This window comes from Thunnus maccoyii, chromosome 4 (genome assembly GCF_910596095.1).
Source record: "Thunnus maccoyii chromosome 4, fThuMac1.1, whole genome shotgun sequence".
In the NCBI taxonomy this organism is placed as follows: domain Eukaryota; kingdom Metazoa; phylum Chordata; class Actinopteri; order Scombriformes; family Scombridae; genus Thunnus; species Thunnus maccoyii.
The window spans coordinates 16706255-16727374 of NC_056536.1; the positions used below are offsets into that span (position 1 = coordinate 16706255).

General features: G+C 40.5%; 2 protein-coding genes across 3 annotated transcripts; one reads left to right on the forward strand and one right to left on the reverse strand.

Annotated features, from left to right (window-relative positions):
• Window positions 1-1012: 1012 nt before the first annotated feature.
• c1ql4a (complement component 1, q subcomponent-like 4) lies at window positions 1013-9661 on the forward strand. Its single transcript, XM_042409767.1, has 2 exons — window positions 1013-1564; window positions 9370-9661. The coding sequence occupies exons 1-2, from the start codon at window positions 1019-1021 to the stop codon at window positions 9547-9549; spliced, it is 726 nt and encodes a 241-aa protein (XP_042265701.1). The 5' UTR covers window positions 1013-1018; the 3' UTR covers window positions 9550-9661.
• A 3860-nt stretch (window positions 9662-13521) lies between these two features.
• Window positions 13522-19635, reverse strand: zgc:153867 (uncharacterized protein LOC337226 homolog). Of its 2 annotated transcripts, XM_042409247.1 has the most exons (7): window positions 19556-19635; window positions 19109-19136; window positions 16351-16494; window positions 16008-16181; window positions 15616-15693; window positions 15170-15204; window positions 13522-14108 (listed from the first exon to the last, which is right to left on the reverse strand). In XM_042409247.1, exons 1-6 carry the CDS (start codon window positions 19556-19558, stop codon window positions 15176-15178), a joined length of 456 nt encoding a protein of 151 aa, XP_042265181.1. In that variant the 5' UTR covers window positions 19559-19635; the 3' UTR covers window positions 13522-14108; window positions 15170-15175. The 2 variants fall into 2 exon arrangements, with proteins under 2 accessions (XP_042265181.1, XP_042265182.1); XM_042409248.1 differs by lacking the exon at window positions 15170-15204.
• Window positions 19636-21120: the final 1485 nt, after the last annotated feature.

The window sequence follows — 21120 nt, forward strand, 5'->3', positions numbered from 1 at the left end:
CCATTATATTTATTTTTTTAATTATCTTTATAGTTTAATTTAAAACATGATTTGAATTCATGCAATTGTATTACAGTTCAGTTATTTATATAACAGTGGTAAATACGAGCAAATCAATTATTGAGTGTCTTTGCTCTGTTTGCTATCCTTTTCAGATCCACATATAGCCAGAGGAGGAATCTATCAAAAGCACACCCAGGTTGAGAAAAGTGTTATTGGTTTCCTGAAAACGGCAGCTCTTTAACGTGGCCAGTGGAAACAAAATGACTGTGTCAGGAAAATATCTCTGATTACCTTTTGTCACTTACAGTCATGGCATTAAGTGAGACATCCACATGAAGTGAAATCCTGTGCTTTGCAGGGGGGGCTTGAGAGAAGATTTTTCCTTAAAGAAACTGTAAATTATACTTCATCCAACAAAACAAACAATACCCCCAGGCCCTCCTCAATAAGCTGAATTTGGCACCAGCACTCATTTCAGAGCACTTTTAATAAGCTCCGCTTTCACAACAAACCTCTCACTGACAGTCATGGTTCCTCTTTGATGCTGACAATTGAACGGAACCAGAGGACGACAGAATAAGTTAAACAAAGAGACTTCATCAGATAATTATGTTTTTTGTGGTGTGTCACCACAAATCTGAGATGCAGATTTTTGCGTTTATGTCCTTAAACACTGTGGTGTCTAAAGTTTTCATCTTTTTAAGGCTCTAGGCTTTTAAAAATCTTGTACTTGGCCCACTGGACATCTTTAACATTTCTCTTGGATAATCTCATCTGGTTGTTTCCCTCTGGCCATCTGCCATTTTGCCTTTCTCTCATACCTGGCCTAGTGATACACTTTCCCCCTCAACTCCTCTCCACATCCTTCTTCACCTTTTCACACCATACTGCTTTTCTGAGAGGCTTCATCCTGGCCGGCACTATTCCAGCCAAGGGGGAAGAGGACTTCCTGACGCTGGCCGCTTCGCGGCTCAGCCGCAGGAAACGTGTCATTGGAGCTGCTGTAGGTGTGGCCATGGTTCTAATATTATTGGTGGCCATTCCCCTGCTGGTTCACACAACCAAAGGAGGGACCACCGGAAGTGCAGGGAGCCATTATGAAATGCTTGGAAGCTGCAGGATGGTTTGTGACCCCTATGCCACCTCTCAGCCAGGCCAGGAGCTGACAGTTGTGTCTCCTCCACCCCAGGATTACTCTGGGAAGAAGGTAAAGTCTGGGCTCCGTGGTCCTCCAGGGGCCGTTGGCCCTCCAGGAGCACGTGGACCCCCTGGAGAGCCAGGCAAACCAGGGCCGCAGGGGCCCCCAGGTCCAGGTCCTGGTGGCTATTCTCCATCACTCTACACTCCTAAAATTGCCTTCTACGCAGGGCTACGTAAGCAGCATGAGGGGAGTGAAATACTGAAGTTTGACGATGTGGTGACCAATGTAGGTAACTACTATGAGCCCAGCACTGGCAAATTCACCTGCCCTCTGCCTGGCATCTACTTCTTCACCTACCATGTTCTAATGAGAGGTGGTGACGGGACCAGCATGTGGGCCGACCTGAAGAAGAATGGCATGGTTAGTAAATGTGTGTGTGAGTATGTGCATGCATGAAAGTGTGTGTACAGCAGAGGGTGTGTATTTATGTGTGCGTATGTACATACGTATGTAGGTATGTATGCACACACACGACCATGCAACAGACTTTTTTCACTGTTGACCTGTGTTACCATTGACTCACATTCACCTCTGTAACATTGAGCACTTCAGATTCAGAGCACATTCCACTTAGCAGGTGGCAACATGACAGCCAAAGAATGAAATAGCAATCTTTCTCCTCATTAAGGGGAATTCATGCTATACAGTCTAAAATCACAGCCACAGATATTTGCATTCTCACATGTACTGTGGCTAAATGACAAGTGGCAGAATGCACATGCCGCCAAAAGGAAGAGTCTAATTAGTAAGTATCATACACAGAGCTTGATTATCGCCTAAACAGAAGTGCAAAAGAGCACAGGAGAAATGTCTGTCAGTACGTGGACCAGTCAGTTTACACCTCAGCTAAATAAATAATAAATGTAAAATTGACAGTCCACTCATCCACTCCCTCATTCCCCAGACACTAATTAAAGACAGAGGAGCTGATGGGGGGAGGAGGAGAGAAGAGGTGGGATAAATCACAGGGATTTAATCAGAGGACTCCAAATTCAGGAAACATTCTTCAAGTTGCATTTTAGATTCATTCATTCATCAAGGACTTTAAATGCAAATCTTCTCTACTCAAACCCTCACTCTCTAGACATGCGGTGCAGGCTACCAAGGACTGTTCAAACAAGCGCAAACAGGCTATAACGGGTTAATGTATACTATATGGTTTATCACCACAGTTGCTAAATAAAGCTGAATTAGGATAGTTCATTTAGACTTGGCAAGATGTAAAATTAAATGTTGAAAATCATTCATCATTAACCATCATTTGATTGTATATGCATGTGACCACAAAGGTGAATGTGTGTTTAAAACTGCCTTTCTAATGTCCTATATTGTCATTCAAGTCATCTTAGCCTGCTAAATAATGTATACATCTTAGATTAGATCCCATGCACACCCGCTATACTTTCCTCTTCTAACCCCTCCCCAGCTTGTTCATTGATTCTCCATTAATTATCTTTTCGCTCAACTCAATTACTTAACCTCACCCAGGTCCATCTGACACCTGTCAGTTGGCCCCGTTAAACAGTTCTGTTAAATAGAGCACTCACCTAACAGTGATCTACCTAAACAGATCTGCTGGTACATGAAAATGGAGTGTAAATGAAATTCTGCAGAATGCCTGATCATGTTTGGAGTTATTGAAGCCCCGAGGCAGTACTCTGCCTGAGGCAGTGGCTAGGGTTTACTAAATGGGCACTATGTTTGACAGGTTGTATTCCTGACTGTACAATCAAACGGCCTGTTTTACCATTGCCGTAGGTGCTGAGGCTTTATTGGATATTTTGTCCGCCCACTGTTAACCAAAAAAAACAAAAAAAAACATAGCCATAGCCACAATTTTGTCACCTTTCCATTCCGTTTGTGCTGGAACCTTTGTATCTCAACAGATAAGGTCATTTTGTAATCTTGTGTTTGTTTGGCAGCCAGTCAAACAGATGTAGGACTCAGGACAGTTTCAGTGAGAATGAATGAAACACAAGAGACTTGACATGACAGGGACATGCTGAGACGTCCACTTGGAAACAGTGGAAAGGAGAGCAAAACAAGACAAGTGAGTTGATGGGGAGATCGGGGGTGGAGCAGAGGAAGATAGATGACTTAATGGAGGTTTGGAGACAGTGGGCTGGTAGACGAGGCATCAGGGAGGCTGGTAGTGAAGGCCAGGATGAGATCAGGCACGATGACCAATGGGCACCCACTCCACACGTCTTGGCTTGACAAGTGATCAAGGCCACTCAGAAGAAGAGAGAAAACTGGTCTACAAACTGTGTTTATGCACCAATTCAAGAACTGCAGGTGCCTGTTAGAGGCTGTTTAAAAGCAATAAGCTAATTAATTCTGAAACAACTTCTTCTGGTAATGCTTAATATAAAACTCTGCCTGTTTGTTTACCACTGGCTTACTGCATTGGCTGTTGGACTGTGCGGTGGCTGTTGCATAAATGAAACTAGAGAGATGATTTGTGTCATGTGACATGAGTGCGGTATAATGTGATGCCAGGATATCTCGAGGATGTGCTGACAGTGGCAGGGCTTCCATGGGATTCCTGTAGATCCAATACCTATTACCTTTACTAAATCCCCACTCTGTAAAGCCTACCTGCTCACACCTCAATCTAACTTTCACAAATCATTGCAGCATGACAGGACTTCAGAGTCAGGGGATTTGTGATTGAAAAGGGTCACACTTCAGTTGCTTCCATGTTTGTAACATGACAGTAATTGACTTACAGCGCAATTACAATGTGTAATGTGAATGTTTGCTCAATACCATTACACCCTGTTCCTCCTCAGCTGACCCTCACCCACACCAATGTTATTTGCATAGTTAGAAAACACAAAGCATGCAATGCCAAATAACCCAGTTTGAGCAGTTGGATCTGAATTATATGCTTATGATACTTAATGATTTAATATTGATTTAACCTTGCTCAACTTAAATAGTGATGAATGCACTTCCCATTGGTGCCACTGCTATTATAAATGTGTTTAATCACTCTATTCCTAATTTACTGTCAAGGATATATGGGTTGTATGCTACTTAATATTCCAGCTTGGTAGCAAATGTTATTAGACAGTCTATGCTAATGTTGCATGCTTTATGCTGTGAAGGATGGTAATACGTCATGCGTACATTCTCAACAGAACTTCTCCTCATTAATTGGTATGTGAGCTGCTCACCTACTCATTTATATTCCTATAATGCACCACTGTACATCTATGAAATATTCTTAATACAATGTGCAATGTAGACAAATAGATACTGGCTGGGCTCCCATTTAATCTCTCCCTTGTTTTTTCACCTGTCATAGACTCTTTTAATAGCTCAGTTAAAGGTCAAGTTATTTCACACAGTAGTGTTAAAATGTCATCACTCGCTATAATGACCGGTACCTGTATTAACTTTCCCAGTACAGAGACACAGATATGCTACAGGTGAAATATAATTAGCCCCAGAGCAAGGAGCAAGAGTTAGATACATAGCAGAATTTCTTTTATGAAGACAAGTCAAATGTTGTCTTTTTAGTCTAAAAGATATCTAAATAACATAGTATAATGAGTTATAATGAAACACAGCATACTAATTAAGATAAGTCAGTTCCACTCATGCTGTGCACAGGTATGACTCTTATTGTGCTGCTGTCCATAGACTGTAAAACTGAATGGCAGGAGGTAATAGCAATCTAAGGTATAGTTCAATGCATTCGTTTGTCACCATGTAATCCCTGGGCTCCCAGAGGAGAGGGAAAACCTGTTCAATAAATATTCTATTTCCACAACATCGCCCCCCTCCCCAACCCTCCTACCATGTGCTGGGGTCCCTTAGGTAAGTTTAACAGCTACTTTTCTATTGTCTCCGCTCTAAGAGGTCAGTATATCACAGTGAATGAATCCTGTCAGTTTTATTACCAGTGGAGCACAGCACCACAGATAAAAACAAGACTTCATATACCCCCACATCTCCCTGGTCTCACAAAATAGCCTTGCTTGATCAGTCTGTTACTCTAGGCCCCCTCCCTCCCCTTTCCTCAACCCTCTGGCCCTTGTTTTTGTTTTTTTTTTCCCCTCTCACTTCGTTTTGTCTACCCTTGTCTGTCTTCTGCACTGCGGCTCCACTTGTATAGAAAATGACACTGCAGCCGCTCCCCACACCACCACCACCACCACCCCTCCCAACTCCTTCCTCCTTGCCTGTGGTCCCCTCTGCTCCCAGGCGTGTTTACTGGAGGCCTTATAACGAAAGGGCTAGGCGGAGACAGAGACAGCCACAGGCAAGCCCTGGGGGCCCTTGCCTTACGGCTCACAACCCTTCCAGCTCCGGGATCAGCGCAGTGTGCTGCCTGGTTCACACGGATCAGTCTGTGTCCTCCAGCCGTATCCATCTCCTCTGTCGGCTTCCTGTCCTAATCCCACCGCCTCCCTCTTATGCCTCTCTGTCTGGTATCTGCATTAATGGATGGCTTGTATTATTCCTTCACACATAGGAACATCAGCTGAAGCACCAATTCATATATCATATATTTGCAAAATGATCTCAACACTGAGTTATTAGAGTGGTTATTATGGCGTAAAGAATTCAACCACACTTCAATGCATTAAGTCATGAGTATCTGAGAGGGCCTGAGGGGGGAAAAGGGGAAAGATCTCACTACGTCTCCCTCTGTTACACTGTTTGGCTAAAATAATGAGCAGGATGACATATGCCTGGTGTCGATAGGAAGTCACAACAACCGCATCACTGTCAGAAGCAGCCAAAGATGCAAATGTGATATTGGCTGTCACTACACATGTCAAGCAGAACAACAATATAACCTTTACAGATGACTGAATGAATGGATTGGTGTCGTTATTTGAGAGATGGTCTTATGAGGGCCTAAGAAAGGCTGAATTATGTTCAGTGTTTAATTATACTAATTGGGCAGGCTGGGTAACACAAGGTCCCCAAAACTTAAAAAAAACATCTACTGATCTGATTTTACAACATAAGAATGCGATATTTCCTAAATGCTAAATAAGTATATTGTAAATACTGTAAATGTTCTTACATCCAGCATGTATTTGTAACTAGTCATATTCTGTTTAAATACTTACCACTGATGGACTGTTGATAAAGAAACTAAATGTAAGAGAAATTGATGAAGAACATAACCAAAATAGATTAAAGGACGAGTTCACAGTTTTTCAAGTCTGTCTTAAAACAATAGTCAGGTGCCCAAATCAACACTGAAACAGGTTTTTTGTGCCATAATCATTCCTCCTGTTCATACTGGACATTAGAAGATCCTTTCATCATGCACTTACAATGTAAGTGATGGGGGACAAAGTCCACAAGCCTTGTTTATCTGAAGCTAATATGAAGCATCAGCCATCCAAATTAGTCAAATCAAGCAGACATCTTTCAATGTCCAGCATCTTTTTAGTGCCAAAGTCCCTTTTTTTGTTACTATATTTCCACGGCAGCTCAACAGGGAAATACTGTCTGAGGAAAAATGAGAGGGAATTTTATGCTAATAAGACTGTAAATGTGGCAGATATCCACTTGATATGACTAACTCTGACTGTTGAAGCCTCGTAAACTTTTAAATGCCTTTTTTCACAAAATAACTGTGTGGACACACTGTGTCTTTTGGCCTCCATCACTTACATTGAAAACACATTTGAAGGGGATCTTTTAATAGCTAGTATGAACAGGAGGAAAACTTCTTTCATTATTCATTTGGTCACCTGACTGTTGTTTTAAGAAAGACTTGAAAAACTGTGAGCCTGTCTTTTAAAATATATAAATGATGTCAGATTACATTAGAATATTTTTATCTCTCCATTTGCACCATATTTCCATGAAGAGAGCAAATAATTAAATCATTTAGCTTGTTAACCTCAGGACAATGTCATATGATCCTCATAGCTCTGATCTTTTCAAAATCAGCTAACTTACTGATGTTTTCATTCTATTCAACTTCACCCATAAACAGCACATTTCTTTAAAACGTACTTGCTGTGGCAAATCAGTAGTATATAAATAGAATTTGTAAGACACAGCGTTGCAATGGGCTTACATACATGCACACCATTTATGAGTCTCATACTGATTTTATTCATATTCATTACACAATGTTCACATTGAAACATACAATAACCTGGTTATTTAGGTTATGGTTGTGTTACAGCAGCACAGACAGGCTAGGAGAACTATTTGAACAAAATAAAAATTACATAAGAAATTTAAGAAATTAGACATTACCTTAGACATGATTCTAATAATACCCAGGTTTCTGGTTATCTGTGCAGACATGCCTTTCAGTTCTCCACATCCCAGACAGTCTCTGTCATCTCTAGACAGACTGAAGAACAGGTATTACTGTATGTTGTCTGTGCAGGCATGCCTTTCAACTTCTCCACATCCCAGACAGTCTGTCATTTATAGACAGACTGAAGAACAGGTATCACTGTACCAGACATTCATTTCCTTGCTCCAGTGTGTATTTTAATTATATTTAACATTTCCTACATAATAAGGCTTACAGTGCATACTTATCCTACACTGAAATTAGAAAAGCTGAGTAGCTCTGCAGTTATAACCATTTTATCCATTGGTGGTCTACATTAGATAAGACTAAAAACACCTACGGACTGTAGAATCTGAAATCTAATGAAACTGGACTAGTGGTGTAACAATAGCTGTGGTCGGTTTTACTGTGTGGTTGTTGAGCTGTGAAGCCTCAGGAGATCGACTTCTCTGCTCCCTTAATCAATCTGGTTTAGAGTGGACAGGGACATGCTTACCCACTGGTCCCCAACATGCAGTATGCTGGTTGCAGCATCTCATTTAAGGAGCTCTACAGATAGTGTCCAGGCGAGGGAACACAACTCCAGAGTTGATAGATGGTGAACAATGTGTTCAGACGAGGGCAAAACGGATTGGTGCAGAGGGAAAAAGAACATATTTTTTAGTCACAGTAATTCAGGCTCTGTTGCTCCGCGATTGACTGTTTTCGAATTGATGCATGCTCGTTGGGGAGAAAGGGCCCCAGTGATGGGAATGACATGATGGTAGTTGAGTTGCAGATCATATTCTGTGGCTGTCATGGAGATGTGCGTGGCTTGTCTGGCTGCTGACATAGATTGAGTGCTCCCACCGTAGATGGACACTGAGCCAGACACAAGGCCACTGATGGCTGACATATATCTGATGATTGGAGCCGCTGCACCAGAATTATTGATACATCCTACTTAGGAGGTTTTTAAGAATTCAATTTAGTATATAATTATACTTATAGACTAGAAGCTGAAATGGCTGTACAGCAAAAAAAAAAAAAAAAAAAAAAAAAAAAAAAAGAGCAGTCATTTATATTGTTGAGTCATACTATATGATGGGCCTGTATTAAACTTTTGTAATGCCTACATATATATGCACTCACATTCAATTAAATTACACAGTAGTAAGATGAAAGGCACACTAAGACATTCACAATTCGTCTTTTCTCTACAATTGTAGCTCAATCCAGGCATGTGTATTTAAACGTCTACAACGAGTAAACCCAATTAAATGTGTTAACAAACAAGTAAAGATCCACTGCTGCTGGGTCAATAAGACCAAACTCACATGCAGCATGCAAATGTGAAACTGTCTGGCTTAGGCATAGCCACTCAATATCATGCATATTGAGCTGGCCTGGGATCATAAGCAACAGGTCAATAGCTGGTGTGGATAGTGATGCTGTTTCTCGGCCGAGCTAGTTTCCCCATAGACAACCTGTTGTCCCCAGCGAGTCCGCTTATCTTCACAACCCAATCAGTTCTCCATCTTCGGTCCTCTGCCCCGAGCCCCGGCCACAGCTGATCAATAAAAGGCAGAGTGGCTGTGCTCTCAGTCCACCTCTGGGGTCACAGGTCACAATACCATCCATCTGTTTATCCATCATGACTGTGGATCTCATAAGGAGGTGGTGTCATACTCAGGAGTATTTCATTTTAAGGCTGTTAATAATTGATCACGACCGAGCCTGAAAGACAAATGTGATAGTTGAAAGAGAATGAGATAGTTTTAGTTTTAAAGAGCTGATGGGTGCGCGGAGCTGTTGAGAAAGTGGCGGTGACATTTGCAAGTGTTTGTTCAGTTTTGTCCACGTTCTAATTGTCAATGCGTATGTCCTCTGTGGGTGACAGGTAAGAGCCAGCGCCATCGCTCAGGACGCTGATCAGAATTACGACTACGCCTCCAACAGTGTGATCCTGCATTTGGACGTGGGCGATGAGGTGTGTGTGCAGCTGGATGGCGGGAAGGTCCACGGAGGGAACACAAACAAGTACAGCACCTTCTCTGGCTTCCTCATCTACCCAGACTGAATCTAATCCTGACTGACTGAGAATGGAGCGGTTAGAAAAACACACATCATACATGTATTCACACTAACACAGACAAGTAGGACAAATTAATACACATACACGCACATGCACAATGCCTACATGTACACAAAAAAAACATATACACACCTGCATGCAAGCAAGCACACACACACACACACACACACGCACAGACATCCTGACAATACTAAAAGACTACAAAAGAGTGGAACAAGTGAAAATCAGAGATAAGTGGAATAATTTGTGTGATACTGAGCCCGTCATCATGAGCAAATGCATTTATTGGCGCCTTTTGTGTGCAAACATGAATTTCAGAATATGTACAGTATAGGTGCACATAGCAATTGCACATTGTGGCTCTGAAATATCTAAAATATTTTAATGTGTTCCATATTAACTGACATCGTGTGAACTAGAAAATAACAAACACCATCAGTCTGATTGTTTTTTTTTAATGCAATAATGGTGTTGAGGGTGCCATTAATCAAAATGACAGGCAAAGAGACACCTACTGTATTCCATTCTTTACCTTGACAGCATTTAGTTGAGCATTTCTGCTCTCCGTTCCAGTGACTTCTGATCGAATGGCCTCCCTAGATTTTGGAACTTGTCTTTGTAAAAATATTTCCCCCTATGCTTCAAAGTAAATTACCTCAGCTGGAATGAATTAAATCTCTGTTGTGATTCACCCTGCATTGGGACAGTACTGATTAAAATAAGGCCATCTGAATAAACACAGATGTTTAACCTTTATTTCTTGCTCCCACCATGCAACAGGATATCATGCGGCAAGATAACACAGAACATACAAGGCAACACATCGCAACACATTTTATGGATGGCACTTGTGTGTGATGAAGTTTTAATTGCCAAGTGCATTATTGACAATATCGTGTGTGAGTGTGTGTATGTGTGTGTGTGTGTGTGTGTGTGTGTGTGTGGGTATGTCAGTATGTATGAGCAGAATATATAGATACTGTAAGACACTGAGGCAGTGAAGAAGTGACAGCTACAGTGTTTTACTTCCATTAAATGTTGTATTATACATTACAGTCATGCTACTGTAATTACACTGCCATACCTACTTAGTACTTTATTTTTGAGAAACCCTGTCAAAGAATCATGATATGTATAAACACAGTAATCTTGGGATGGGCTATCTGGTATGTTGAATACGTTGAGTAGACAATTGATATTAAAATATCTATACCTACCTTGTCTGTGTTCTCACTTGTTGTTTTGATGGGGTGAAGGTCAGGGCTGAATAAAGGCGTCTATATTTGTCATAAACACATGCAGATCCTTGTTCAGTTTTATTTGGAGTGACCACTTGGACTGACTGTGGAGAATTGGATATATGACATGCCTGCTTGGACTTACAGCTGAGATTGAAATGACATCAAAATGACAGGCAAAGAGACACCTACTGTATTCCATTCTTTACCTTGACAGCATTTAGTCGAGCATTTCTGCTCTCCGTTCCGGTGACTTCTGATCGAATGGCCTCCCTATATTTTGGAACTCATCTTTGTAAAAATATTTCCCCCTATGCTTCAAAGTAAATTACACCAGCTAGAATGAATTAAATCCCTGTTGTGATTCACCCTGCATTGGAACCTTAATAATTAAAATAAGGCCATCTGAATAAACACAGATGTTTAACCTTTTTTTCCTGCTCCCACCATGCAACAGGATATCAGGGCTCAGAGGTCAGGGCTGAATAAAGGCATATATATTTGTCATAAACACATGCAGACCCTTGTTCAGTTTTATTTGGAGTGACCACTTGGACTGACTGTGGAGAATTGGATATATGACATGCCTGCGTGGACTTACAGCTGAGATCGAAACAGGCAGGCAGGCAGTGGCTGAACACAGCTACAACATGGATTTCCAATATGTCTTAAGACACTGTCTAAGACACAAACATTAATACCGCTATATTGATCTCAGCTTATAATACACCCAGGATCCACAAAAATCCAGCCAATGTATACTTTTTAAATGCAACAATATCGTGATCAATTGTACAAACAAACCAAATTGGCTCAGTGTTCAGTGAATTGAATGGACATTGCTTATCAGGGTTTTGAACCAGGACCATTTGTTGCACAGTCCACTAATAACAATAACTCCATCTAGGGAATTCCTGACATTTTCATTAAATAAAATCAATTCATTGATATCTTTAAATTCATTGATATTCCCACGTAGATTTCATGGAAGTCATGCTGAATACATACAGTTCAGTATGTTTACAGTGCCATAGTAAATAGCTTAAAATGCCCATCTTAATTACACCCTATTTTTGATTAATCAAACTAGAGGTGCAACTAATGATTATTTTCATTATTCATTAATCTGCTTATTGTTTTCAAGAAACATCTGAGTAGCTGGAACCAGTGATTTTTTTTGGCTTTTTTGCTTGAAAATTAACTTAAAATGATTCATCAATTATTATAATTGTGGCATAAATTTTCTATTGCCTCAGCTTTAAATCAAAACTATTATTCTATTTCTTTGTGGAGATGTGCTGGTAATCAGAATCATCCAATATACTCTTTTTACCCCAACTTTTAAGAAATATAATTAGAATTCTAGATGGACTGTTTTTGCTATTTTTAAATAGATAGCTCTTTGTTTAAAGAAAATATTTGTGATACATTTTCAGCCTTAAGATTTATGATTAATCTAAACTGCACTTTATATTAAGAATGGCATGAAATGACAGAGATAAAGATATTTTGAAACTGGATGTAAATTCATATTATAATTGTGCAGAAACAAAACAAAACAGAAAAGTACCTAAATATGCTTACAAATAACGTGTGATACAAAAGTTGTCTGCTGATGAATATTCTCACACTTTGAGTTGTTTTCTACACACATAATTTCAAGTTTATTCAGGGGGGCATAATATTCAATAAAGCCACTTTATCAGTCACTAAACCAGGAAAAAGAGGCATCATCTCCATGTTAAAGAGAATAAATCCTGAATACCTCTTAGATTATTGGCAAAAAGAAAAGTATGTAATTAGACTAGAGAGCTGATGGCAGTCTGGACTTCAAGGATTTGGTGAATCTGTTGCTTCCGAGCGGAGAGGCATGTAGCCGCGCCATGCCTGGGCCCAGCCCCCGGCTCTCTCTCCTGGCAGATTCCAGTTGAAAGTTAATTGGACGGGGAGAGGTCTGAGACTGGCTGCGCTGAGGCCCATTAGTGATTCCCCTGTCGAATGCAGAGCCACGAGGATCACAGACTCACAAATAGGAGGATTAAAATAATCAATAGCCTTGACTTCCATCGACCACACACATTCACACACACACACACACCGAGTAATTAGTGGACAACCTATTCAGCAGTGGACTATGACACCCTCCTGAACCTTACCCCACACACATAAGCTCCACACTCCAATAGCTGTGGTGCCTAATGAGGGGAAATAGTTGTAGCTGCTTGTGAGGAAAATGAAGAAAAGGTCGGGAAGCCACCAAACAGGCTTCTCCTGCTCATATCCTGGTACCTGGTCACCAAATCTGTTCTCTGGAAATTTCAAGCATGGCCATAAAAACTGTAAGACATATGTAAAAAAATATTTTTAGCTGAAATTTATTATTATAATACCCGTAAACATTTGCAACAAACAGGAAAAGCCCTAAATTGTCTCAGACTACCAATAATAGTCTATTGACTAAAATCTAAACTCTTGCTTTGAGTTCTTCATTTGTCTTAAGAAAGCACAAAGAGCTGATTCTCATGTATTTTACACCGTATATTCTGACAATGCCGTTCCTTGAAGCACAGCAGATTCATGCGACAACACTGCCCTCTTGTGTCAGTGGAAAAACTGTGCAACCACATCATTACACAGTGCAAAAGCTATTAAGACAAGGTGGACACAAATCTTTCCTTAATTCTGTTGAACCAAACAAATTCACTCACAACAACCAACATAGGTTTTGAGGAAAGACATTTATTTAAATGCAGCAACAAAAGTAGGGTGAATTAAAAACATGGGAACCCATTTGAAATGTTCCTTTCTACCTCATGATAGTATGGCTTTGAATATACTGGTTTACCGTGATATCAGAGGAACATGTTCCTCAGCCAAAGCAAGTCTTAGCCAATGATACAGTAGGTCGCTAACAGTTACGATGCATATATATTAATGTCCCATCCAATACTGACACACTAGTAGCAATAGTTACAATATATCATTATCCAAATTTAAGAAGTCTTAAGTGCTGCATTTTGGAATGTTATTGCAAACAATGCACGCACAAAGACTCCTGAATGCATACAAGTTGGTCACGTGTGAATGTACTGGCTGCAATGGCCAGGGTCAAACGTTGTCTTTTGTGGGGAATGTAAAGGCACTTTTTAAATTAAATGAGGAAGATGAATCCATGGAAAAGGCTGGGGGGGTGAGGGTGGGGGGAATGTAGAATGCCAACTGCAAAAAGAGGGTACATGTGACAGGGTAAAAAAAAAAAGTGGGATGCTCTTCGTCTTCACCCGTTCATGACCATCCTGACCAGTTCTGTAAAGAGAGATGAGAAAGACAAATGTCAGACACATCGACTACATTATGGCAGAGACCTACTCCAACTACAGCATGTGGAGCTGAGGCCCCTCTCCTCATCCAGCTTTGGTGAGGCTGGGTGGGAGATGCTGCATTTGGAGGCAGATCCCCCATATTCCGATCACCCAGAAGAAAAAAAAGGGCTGAAGAAGGTACTGAGAGAAAGAGGTGAGGTAATCATCTCTATCTCCTATTCAGCCAAAAGCATTTTGGCCATGTCTATGATCCAAGAAGAGCTGGTTAGAGAAGCCATCCTCGCTGTATGCTTTCCTCTAGTTGAGAAGCAGAGAAAAGGGGAGAAGATCAGGGAGCTACAGTCCAGTCAGAGAGCGGCCAGCTACAAATTCAGCTTCCGTCAGTACAGAGGAGAACACAATCAGCACAAGAGCAACTTATTGCAATTCTCTGGTTAGTAGAAAAAAGGGACTGGTCCACTCTCCCAAAGCTGGTGGCAATACTTGAATCTAAAAACATGTCTACAAGGTAATGAACTGGTTGTCAATTATCTGCGAGAAGAGTAGCACCTCTAACACCAACTGAGGATAACCCTGTTTTTATAGCACCAATGACATGCAAATGAGATTAGAAGAGCTGTCTTATGATCTCCACACCCAGCAGCTCAAATGACTCGACAGTGGCCACCAGTCTTTTCCCTGAATGAGACCAGTCACTTCCCTGTGTGTCCACCATATCCCCTTATAAACTTGAGGGGATTCCCAGACACATGCAGAGGGGCATGCTGCAGCCAAGGGCCAAGACAGAGGGCTGCAGGAGGGATAGACAGAACAGCAGGAGGCTACACATGGGTCAAAACATCAGGACTAAAGATGAGAGGGACCACCAGGCTTTCCCACAGGCATCTACGGGTCAAATCTACTTTGCAACAGCTCATTGTTGCTGTTTGGCAATATGAGGAGCACAACTACAATTTATTAGTGTTAGAAAAGCCTAATGGTAGTGGATTATTTAATGCAGGGAAGCCTGGAGGTGCCATCTCATGGTATACCCAATGCCCGTACCGGCCCTCAGCCTGACATGATGTGGCGGACAAATGCTGTGGAAGAAGAACATTGAACACACTGTCAGCAATTGACATTATACATGGCCTCTTAAAGCAGTCAATTAATGACTTGGAGGCGGACGATGCTAACATGAATAGACACCCACTTCTTCATAGGACTACATCAAAGCATTACTGTAGTCAGTTTGGTATAACATTTAGATAAACAGGATTTACATAAAACTTTACAGAAACTCAAACTATTATTTTTCCTCAAATTACACAATATTTCACGTCAACATTCGGTGTCAGGCATGACCAGTGTTTCATTATCGCCTTGCCAAAACTGGGTAGAATGGTTACACGGAATAATTTTCAGATTCATAGCAATAGCATTTTCACACACCATCAGTCTAATTATGGTGAACCTACAATCTTGGTCCTGCTTATTTCCTAGACTCTCACCTTCATAATTGATGCAGCCATTTGCATCTTCGTGTCCCGCCAAGAGCGTCTCCACTTCCTCCTCTGTCATTTTCTCACCTGAAAATGGAATATATAAAACGTTTACTTATATAATGTGAGTGACATTAACATGATTTTTTAGATGTGAAAGCAAAGGATAAGGAAAGATAAGTAAAATAATGCGAATAAATTTACACACTAGATGGCAAAAAATCCTTGAAGCAAAACAAATTTACAAACGTGCAATTCATTTATTTTTCATGCCGTGTACACTCTTATTACAGTTAATTCAACTTATAGCTTTCCATTCTGGGGATTACACTTTTTCAGTTTTCCTCTAAGTAAAAAGTGCTAAGTGATATCTATGGGTATATGATATAATTGTAACTTGCCTAGCGTGGTGAGGACGTGACGTAGCTCTGCCCCCATTACTGTGCCGTTGCCCTCCTTGTCAAAGACACGCAGTCCCTCCACAAAATCCTCCATGGAGCCCTGATCTTTATTCTTAGCGATGGCCTGGAACATGGGCAGGAACTGCTCAAAATCTAGCATCTTGGTATTCATCTCTGCAAAAACACAGGCAAAACAGAATTAATTAGGCAAGTCTGAGTCTCTCAGCACACTCAGTACAACATAGTGAAAGACGTGAATTTTGAGACAAAAATCAGCATAGTGACAATCAAACAATTTACATTAAAGACACAACTCCCAGTAAATATAATTTTTCTCCCTCACCCTCAGCCTTGGGGTTGCCCAGGACCTTAAGCACCTCAGCGTTGACAGGGTTCTGTCCCAGGGCCCGCATGACGTCCCCACACTGACTGAAGCTGATCTTCCCATCTCCTGTCCTGTCGAACAGCAGGAATGCCTCCTTAAACTCTGCAGGATACACACACACAATAAATTAGAGCAGGGATATGAATCATTGTAACAATTTAGAGTTGAACAGGGATGTATGGAGGGATGATATGGAGACAGTAAGGCAACTGAAAAAAGTAAAGAACAGAAAAGCGTCCAGACAGATTGTGAAGAAGAAAACAAGCAGACTAGAGAAAGCACAGATTATGAAAAGTGATTGAGCTTGTAAATTATCTATTTTTCTACTGGCAGGCCTAATTTTAAAGTGAGCAGGCAGGACAAACAGCGACACTGACAAGCCTACATCAGTTTCATATGTCACTCTAGGAAAGATAATTCCAGCCAGTCTACCTGGTACAATCAATAATACATTGATACATTGTGCACCTCTCTATGGGTCACTCCATGCTGATGTTGTGCAGACAAAATTTGTTCAAACACACAGGATTTACATTTTTATAACTGAACTCTGCAATTATTTGAATTAATATCACATTATTTACACCCACGTGAGAGAGTGTGGTGCAACCACTAAAACCAGTGTACTCTCTGTACTCTGCTGGCTGACAATGAAAACACCCTCCAACTTCCCCAATTCAGCAAATAACATGTTTGTGTTAGTCATCTGGTCGGCCAATGATATTTTCACTACACACCATCAGGAACAAGGCAAAACTGTTGCACCAATTTGACACAAGATGCACTGTCATCTTGGCTGCAGTTTCAACATGCAAAACAATAACAGATAACATTTCCAAAGACATCAGATGTGTCTGAATTACTGTATAAATATATAAATGAGCAAAGAGATATGTACATAGTATGTTAGAAAAAATAATTATGTGCAGGACTTTTATATATAAATGAACATCCGTTACATTCAAGTTCTTGCCAAATAAGTTCACACAGTGCTGATTAAGCCCATCATCGCCAGGTAAATCTCTCCATATTTCGCAGTATACTGGAGTTTTTAAATCTGGTGTCTGTGACGACTTTCTGGTGCTGGTGCACCGGTAGTGATGCATTTTACGTCAACCAGCAATGATTGGTTTGCGAATGTCGACTGAGGCGAACTATCCTCAGAGCAAACAAAAACAAAAGGCATTGATAGAAAATGTAAAAAAAAAAAAAAAAGCAGGTAATCTTAATTGAATAGTTGTAACCAACACATGTTTTGCTATTTTACTTGATAAACAACACAAACGTATGAACTAGTTTACAAGAAATACAGCATAAAACTGTGCATAATTTAAAAAATTCAGTCAATCACCTCCAAAAATTATAGTACAAACAAACAAACTTGTGTGTCTTAATGTGAAAGTTGTAATGTTGCACTACGTATCCCTTTCAGCATGGATCAGTCATCTCTAATAACTTGGCACTCATTTTATGGTAGCAAACAAAAGATTAATCAGTGTCAGTGGTTCAAAGTTTTAATTATCACATTTACTAGACACACCTCTACTGCTTGCCGAATTCACTTTGACATAAATGTTTTACTGTGCTGTTGAACAGTCAATAAGGATGTGAGGTACCTGAGCCATCTATAGTATTAACATTAATAAATTTATAAGTTTAAGCTTGATCAACTATCAGCAATGATGCAATCTTGTCACTGATCACAGGATTGATTGATTTTGCTTTGATCTAACAACAGGCATTCTAGTTTATCTCAAGAGCCAAACAAAGAGCTAAGCTAAGATCTAGCAATCAGCGAGACATAGGTTTGGATTACACAATATCCGGGCAGCAGGCTGTTGCTAATGTTATGGAACAAGCTATTCTCCCAAAAAAGCTCAGGCACTGTTGTGGAGTTTTTCCTGTTCTGAGGAATGCGCCTCTTCCCTTCTGGCATGAGAGCACTTTTCCCCAACACCATATTTGGTATTAGAGGAGTGGAGGAAAGTAGGAGGAGAGTGAAGAGTAGCCATAGCCTATTATGTCAACGGTGATTAAACAAACCAGCCCTAGGACAAAAACCATCCACCACTGGATCCAGCACCAAAAAAGGGCAATCTCGTGGAGATGAGCCGCTTGAAAGATAACAGGGAAAGTTTATGGCAATCTCACATAACCAGGAATGACTACAGTCCAACAGAACAACAAGAACAGATATGAGCTTTGAATATGTTTAGCTTTATAAGTACTGCTAATGCATGATTGACTACATACAAAAACACTGCAACACACAGTGAAAGCCAGTAAGTATTACAACGTTATATGCAAAATGTGACTGATTTTGACGTACCAAACAGTGCAAAGCGCCTCATTCACAGTTAAAAACAGATTTGGTTTATCCAAAACCAACATGCAGATCACACCCTGAACACTCCGAAATAGCCATCAGTTTAATGCTAAGGCGGACCCTTTACACTGACTTACCATGAATCTGATCCAGGTTAAATTCAATCTGGAAAGGACAAGCAGTTGCAAGTGGAAAGTGATGAAACAGTACGGAAATAAAGAAGAAAAACCTAACGTTTGTCTAAAACCAGTACTACTATGACAGGAGGCGGGCATAGAGCAGAGTGATAGTGGAGACACAGGGCAAAGTGCCATTTGAATCAAGCAGAAATGAAAGCATGCAAAACAAGCGGGGTCTGAAATATGTCACAACATAAAACTCAAAACTCACCGAGGATTTGATCTTCCGAGAAGTCAGACTGTTCAAAGAGAAATTAGGCTAAATGAAGATGGTTCCTTTTACTACGGAGTGCAAAGCTAACTCCGGTTAACTTCAAAGGCTTTTAGAAAATTTTCAGTTAGTTAGATTTAACGTTACTAAAACCACATATTCCCCAAGTGTAGCACATTGCAAAATAATACATTTACGAGCGGGTAATTTGGTGACGTTATTTAGCTTATTGTGTAATTGTTAACTTTAGCTACCGTGCAAGCTAACGTTAGCTAGCTTCTCAAAAGTTGCACTTCCGCTAGCGACCAAGGAGCCAATCCACATATTCAAACGCAACTTAACATCTTTGCAAAACTTAACAGATTTTCTTAATGCATTACACTGTTAGCTAACTACACAAGAACTGCGTGTAATGTTAAGTTAAGTCGAGTGGAACGAAAAACCCACCATGGCTGTGTCGGCTGAGGTGTGTCCGAGGCGTCGGCGAACCAAAGAATGTGTGACGGCTCTGAGAGGCAGGGTGAGAAAACCCTAGCAGCAGTACGTAATAACGTCACCGTACGAGGGCCCTGAGCAACCATACACTCCTTATATAGGAACAAAGGTCTAGGGATGATGTGTGATTTGCGGTACGTGTGATATATGCCTTAAAGCTCCTTAAAAATTGCATTTTATGATTCAGTTGATATGTACATGGAATTATAACTTGTTACATAGCAGAAATAAAGAGCAAGAAGGCTAAATGTCATTTATGCTGATCAAACTGCTCGGATGGGTTCACTTTTTTTTCTGTCTGTTTATAGGACAATACACTCATGCCCATATGTACATTGAAGGAATTATTGGTCGCTGTGTTTATTACTCCTGTCCTGCTTAGTGCAACTCCAGTGCAAGAGATGGGGAACAAAATCCACAGTCCTTTTTATGTGCAAAAACGTGTTCTAAAGTCTAGCTGAAGCTAATTATGAGGTTTTAGCAGTTTTAGTCAGACAAATCAAGTGATATCTTCAGTTGATGTTCTTTTTAGTACAAAATTTACAATCGTGTTACTATCCCTGCAGCTCAGAAAGGAAATATTGTACCAGAGAGACAAAGAGGGAATGTCATAAAATGATTTTGGAATATATGCTCCTGATCTGTTTAACTCAGACTGCTTAAGCTATTATTATTATCTTCGGCTGAATTATGGAATGCATTTTGTAGGAAAGGTGGTCTGTGGATTTTGTTCTCTGCTTCTTACATAAGAGCTGCACTAAGAAGGATCTCTTCATAGCCAGTATGGACAAGAGTGACCAGTATCTCTTCCACTGCACATATGGGCATGTTAGTACGTATGAAACCTATATTTAGTGATGTGTGCCCAGATTAGGACACCATTTTAAGATGTTTTATTCGTCCCCTGGTGGTGTATATTTGACTTTGGTGATTTTGACCCCACTTGCATAATTGCACTGAGTGACTTTGCTTGGCTTTGCATTAAGGATGTGGCCATGCAGGAATGATGGATTACTCTAAGGCCAGTGAGATCATGGACTGATGCCACATTTCTTAAAGTACTGTCTTTGCCCAGCAGAAGCTCTGGCCTCCTGTCATGTGTCTGGTCCCACTGTGAGCAGAAGAGGGGGTCTTAATATGGTACAGATATGCTCACAGGCTAAATGGGACAGTCACCCCATGAAACCATGCAGTGCACACAAAAAATTACACTCAGCATATGAGGATGGCAATGAAGCTGAAGCACCAACAAAGCTAACGCACATTAGTGCAAAGTCTAATGTGGGCATCAGTATGAGATATTGAGTTTTTTCAACACATCTATTCCTACCTCTCCGGGGTAGTCAAAGCAGCTACATCTATTTACTGACATTTTGTATATACTGATACTTAATTTCCAGTCATTCAGAGGGTTGAAGAAATGGGACTCAAATTTTAGACTGCCATAATAGTTAAGTAAATGCAAAATTTACTAGTATTCCAATAGTGATATTGATTGATATTTTAGTACTGTATGT

Excerpts from the sequence above, each read along its gene's own strand:
- c1ql4a (XM_042409767.1), top strand. The coding sequence starts at position 1,019 with ATGGTTCTAATATTATTGGTGGCCATTCCCCTGCTGGTTCACACAACC. Across the intron at positions 1,565-9,369 it reads ACCTGAAGAAGAATGGCATG|GTAAGAGCCAGCGCCATCGC; the intron begins GTTAGTAAATGT and ends TGTGGGTGACAG.
- zgc:153867 (XM_042409248.1), bottom strand. Across the intron at positions 15,694-16,007 it reads TCACGTCCTCACCACGCTAG|GTGAGAAAATGACAGAGGAG; the intron begins GCAAGTTACAAT and ends TTCCATTTTCAG. Across the intron at positions 14,109-15,615 it reads TGGCTGCATCAATTATGAAG|AACTGGTCAGGATGGTCATG; the intron begins GTGAGAGTCTAG and ends CTCTCTTTACAG.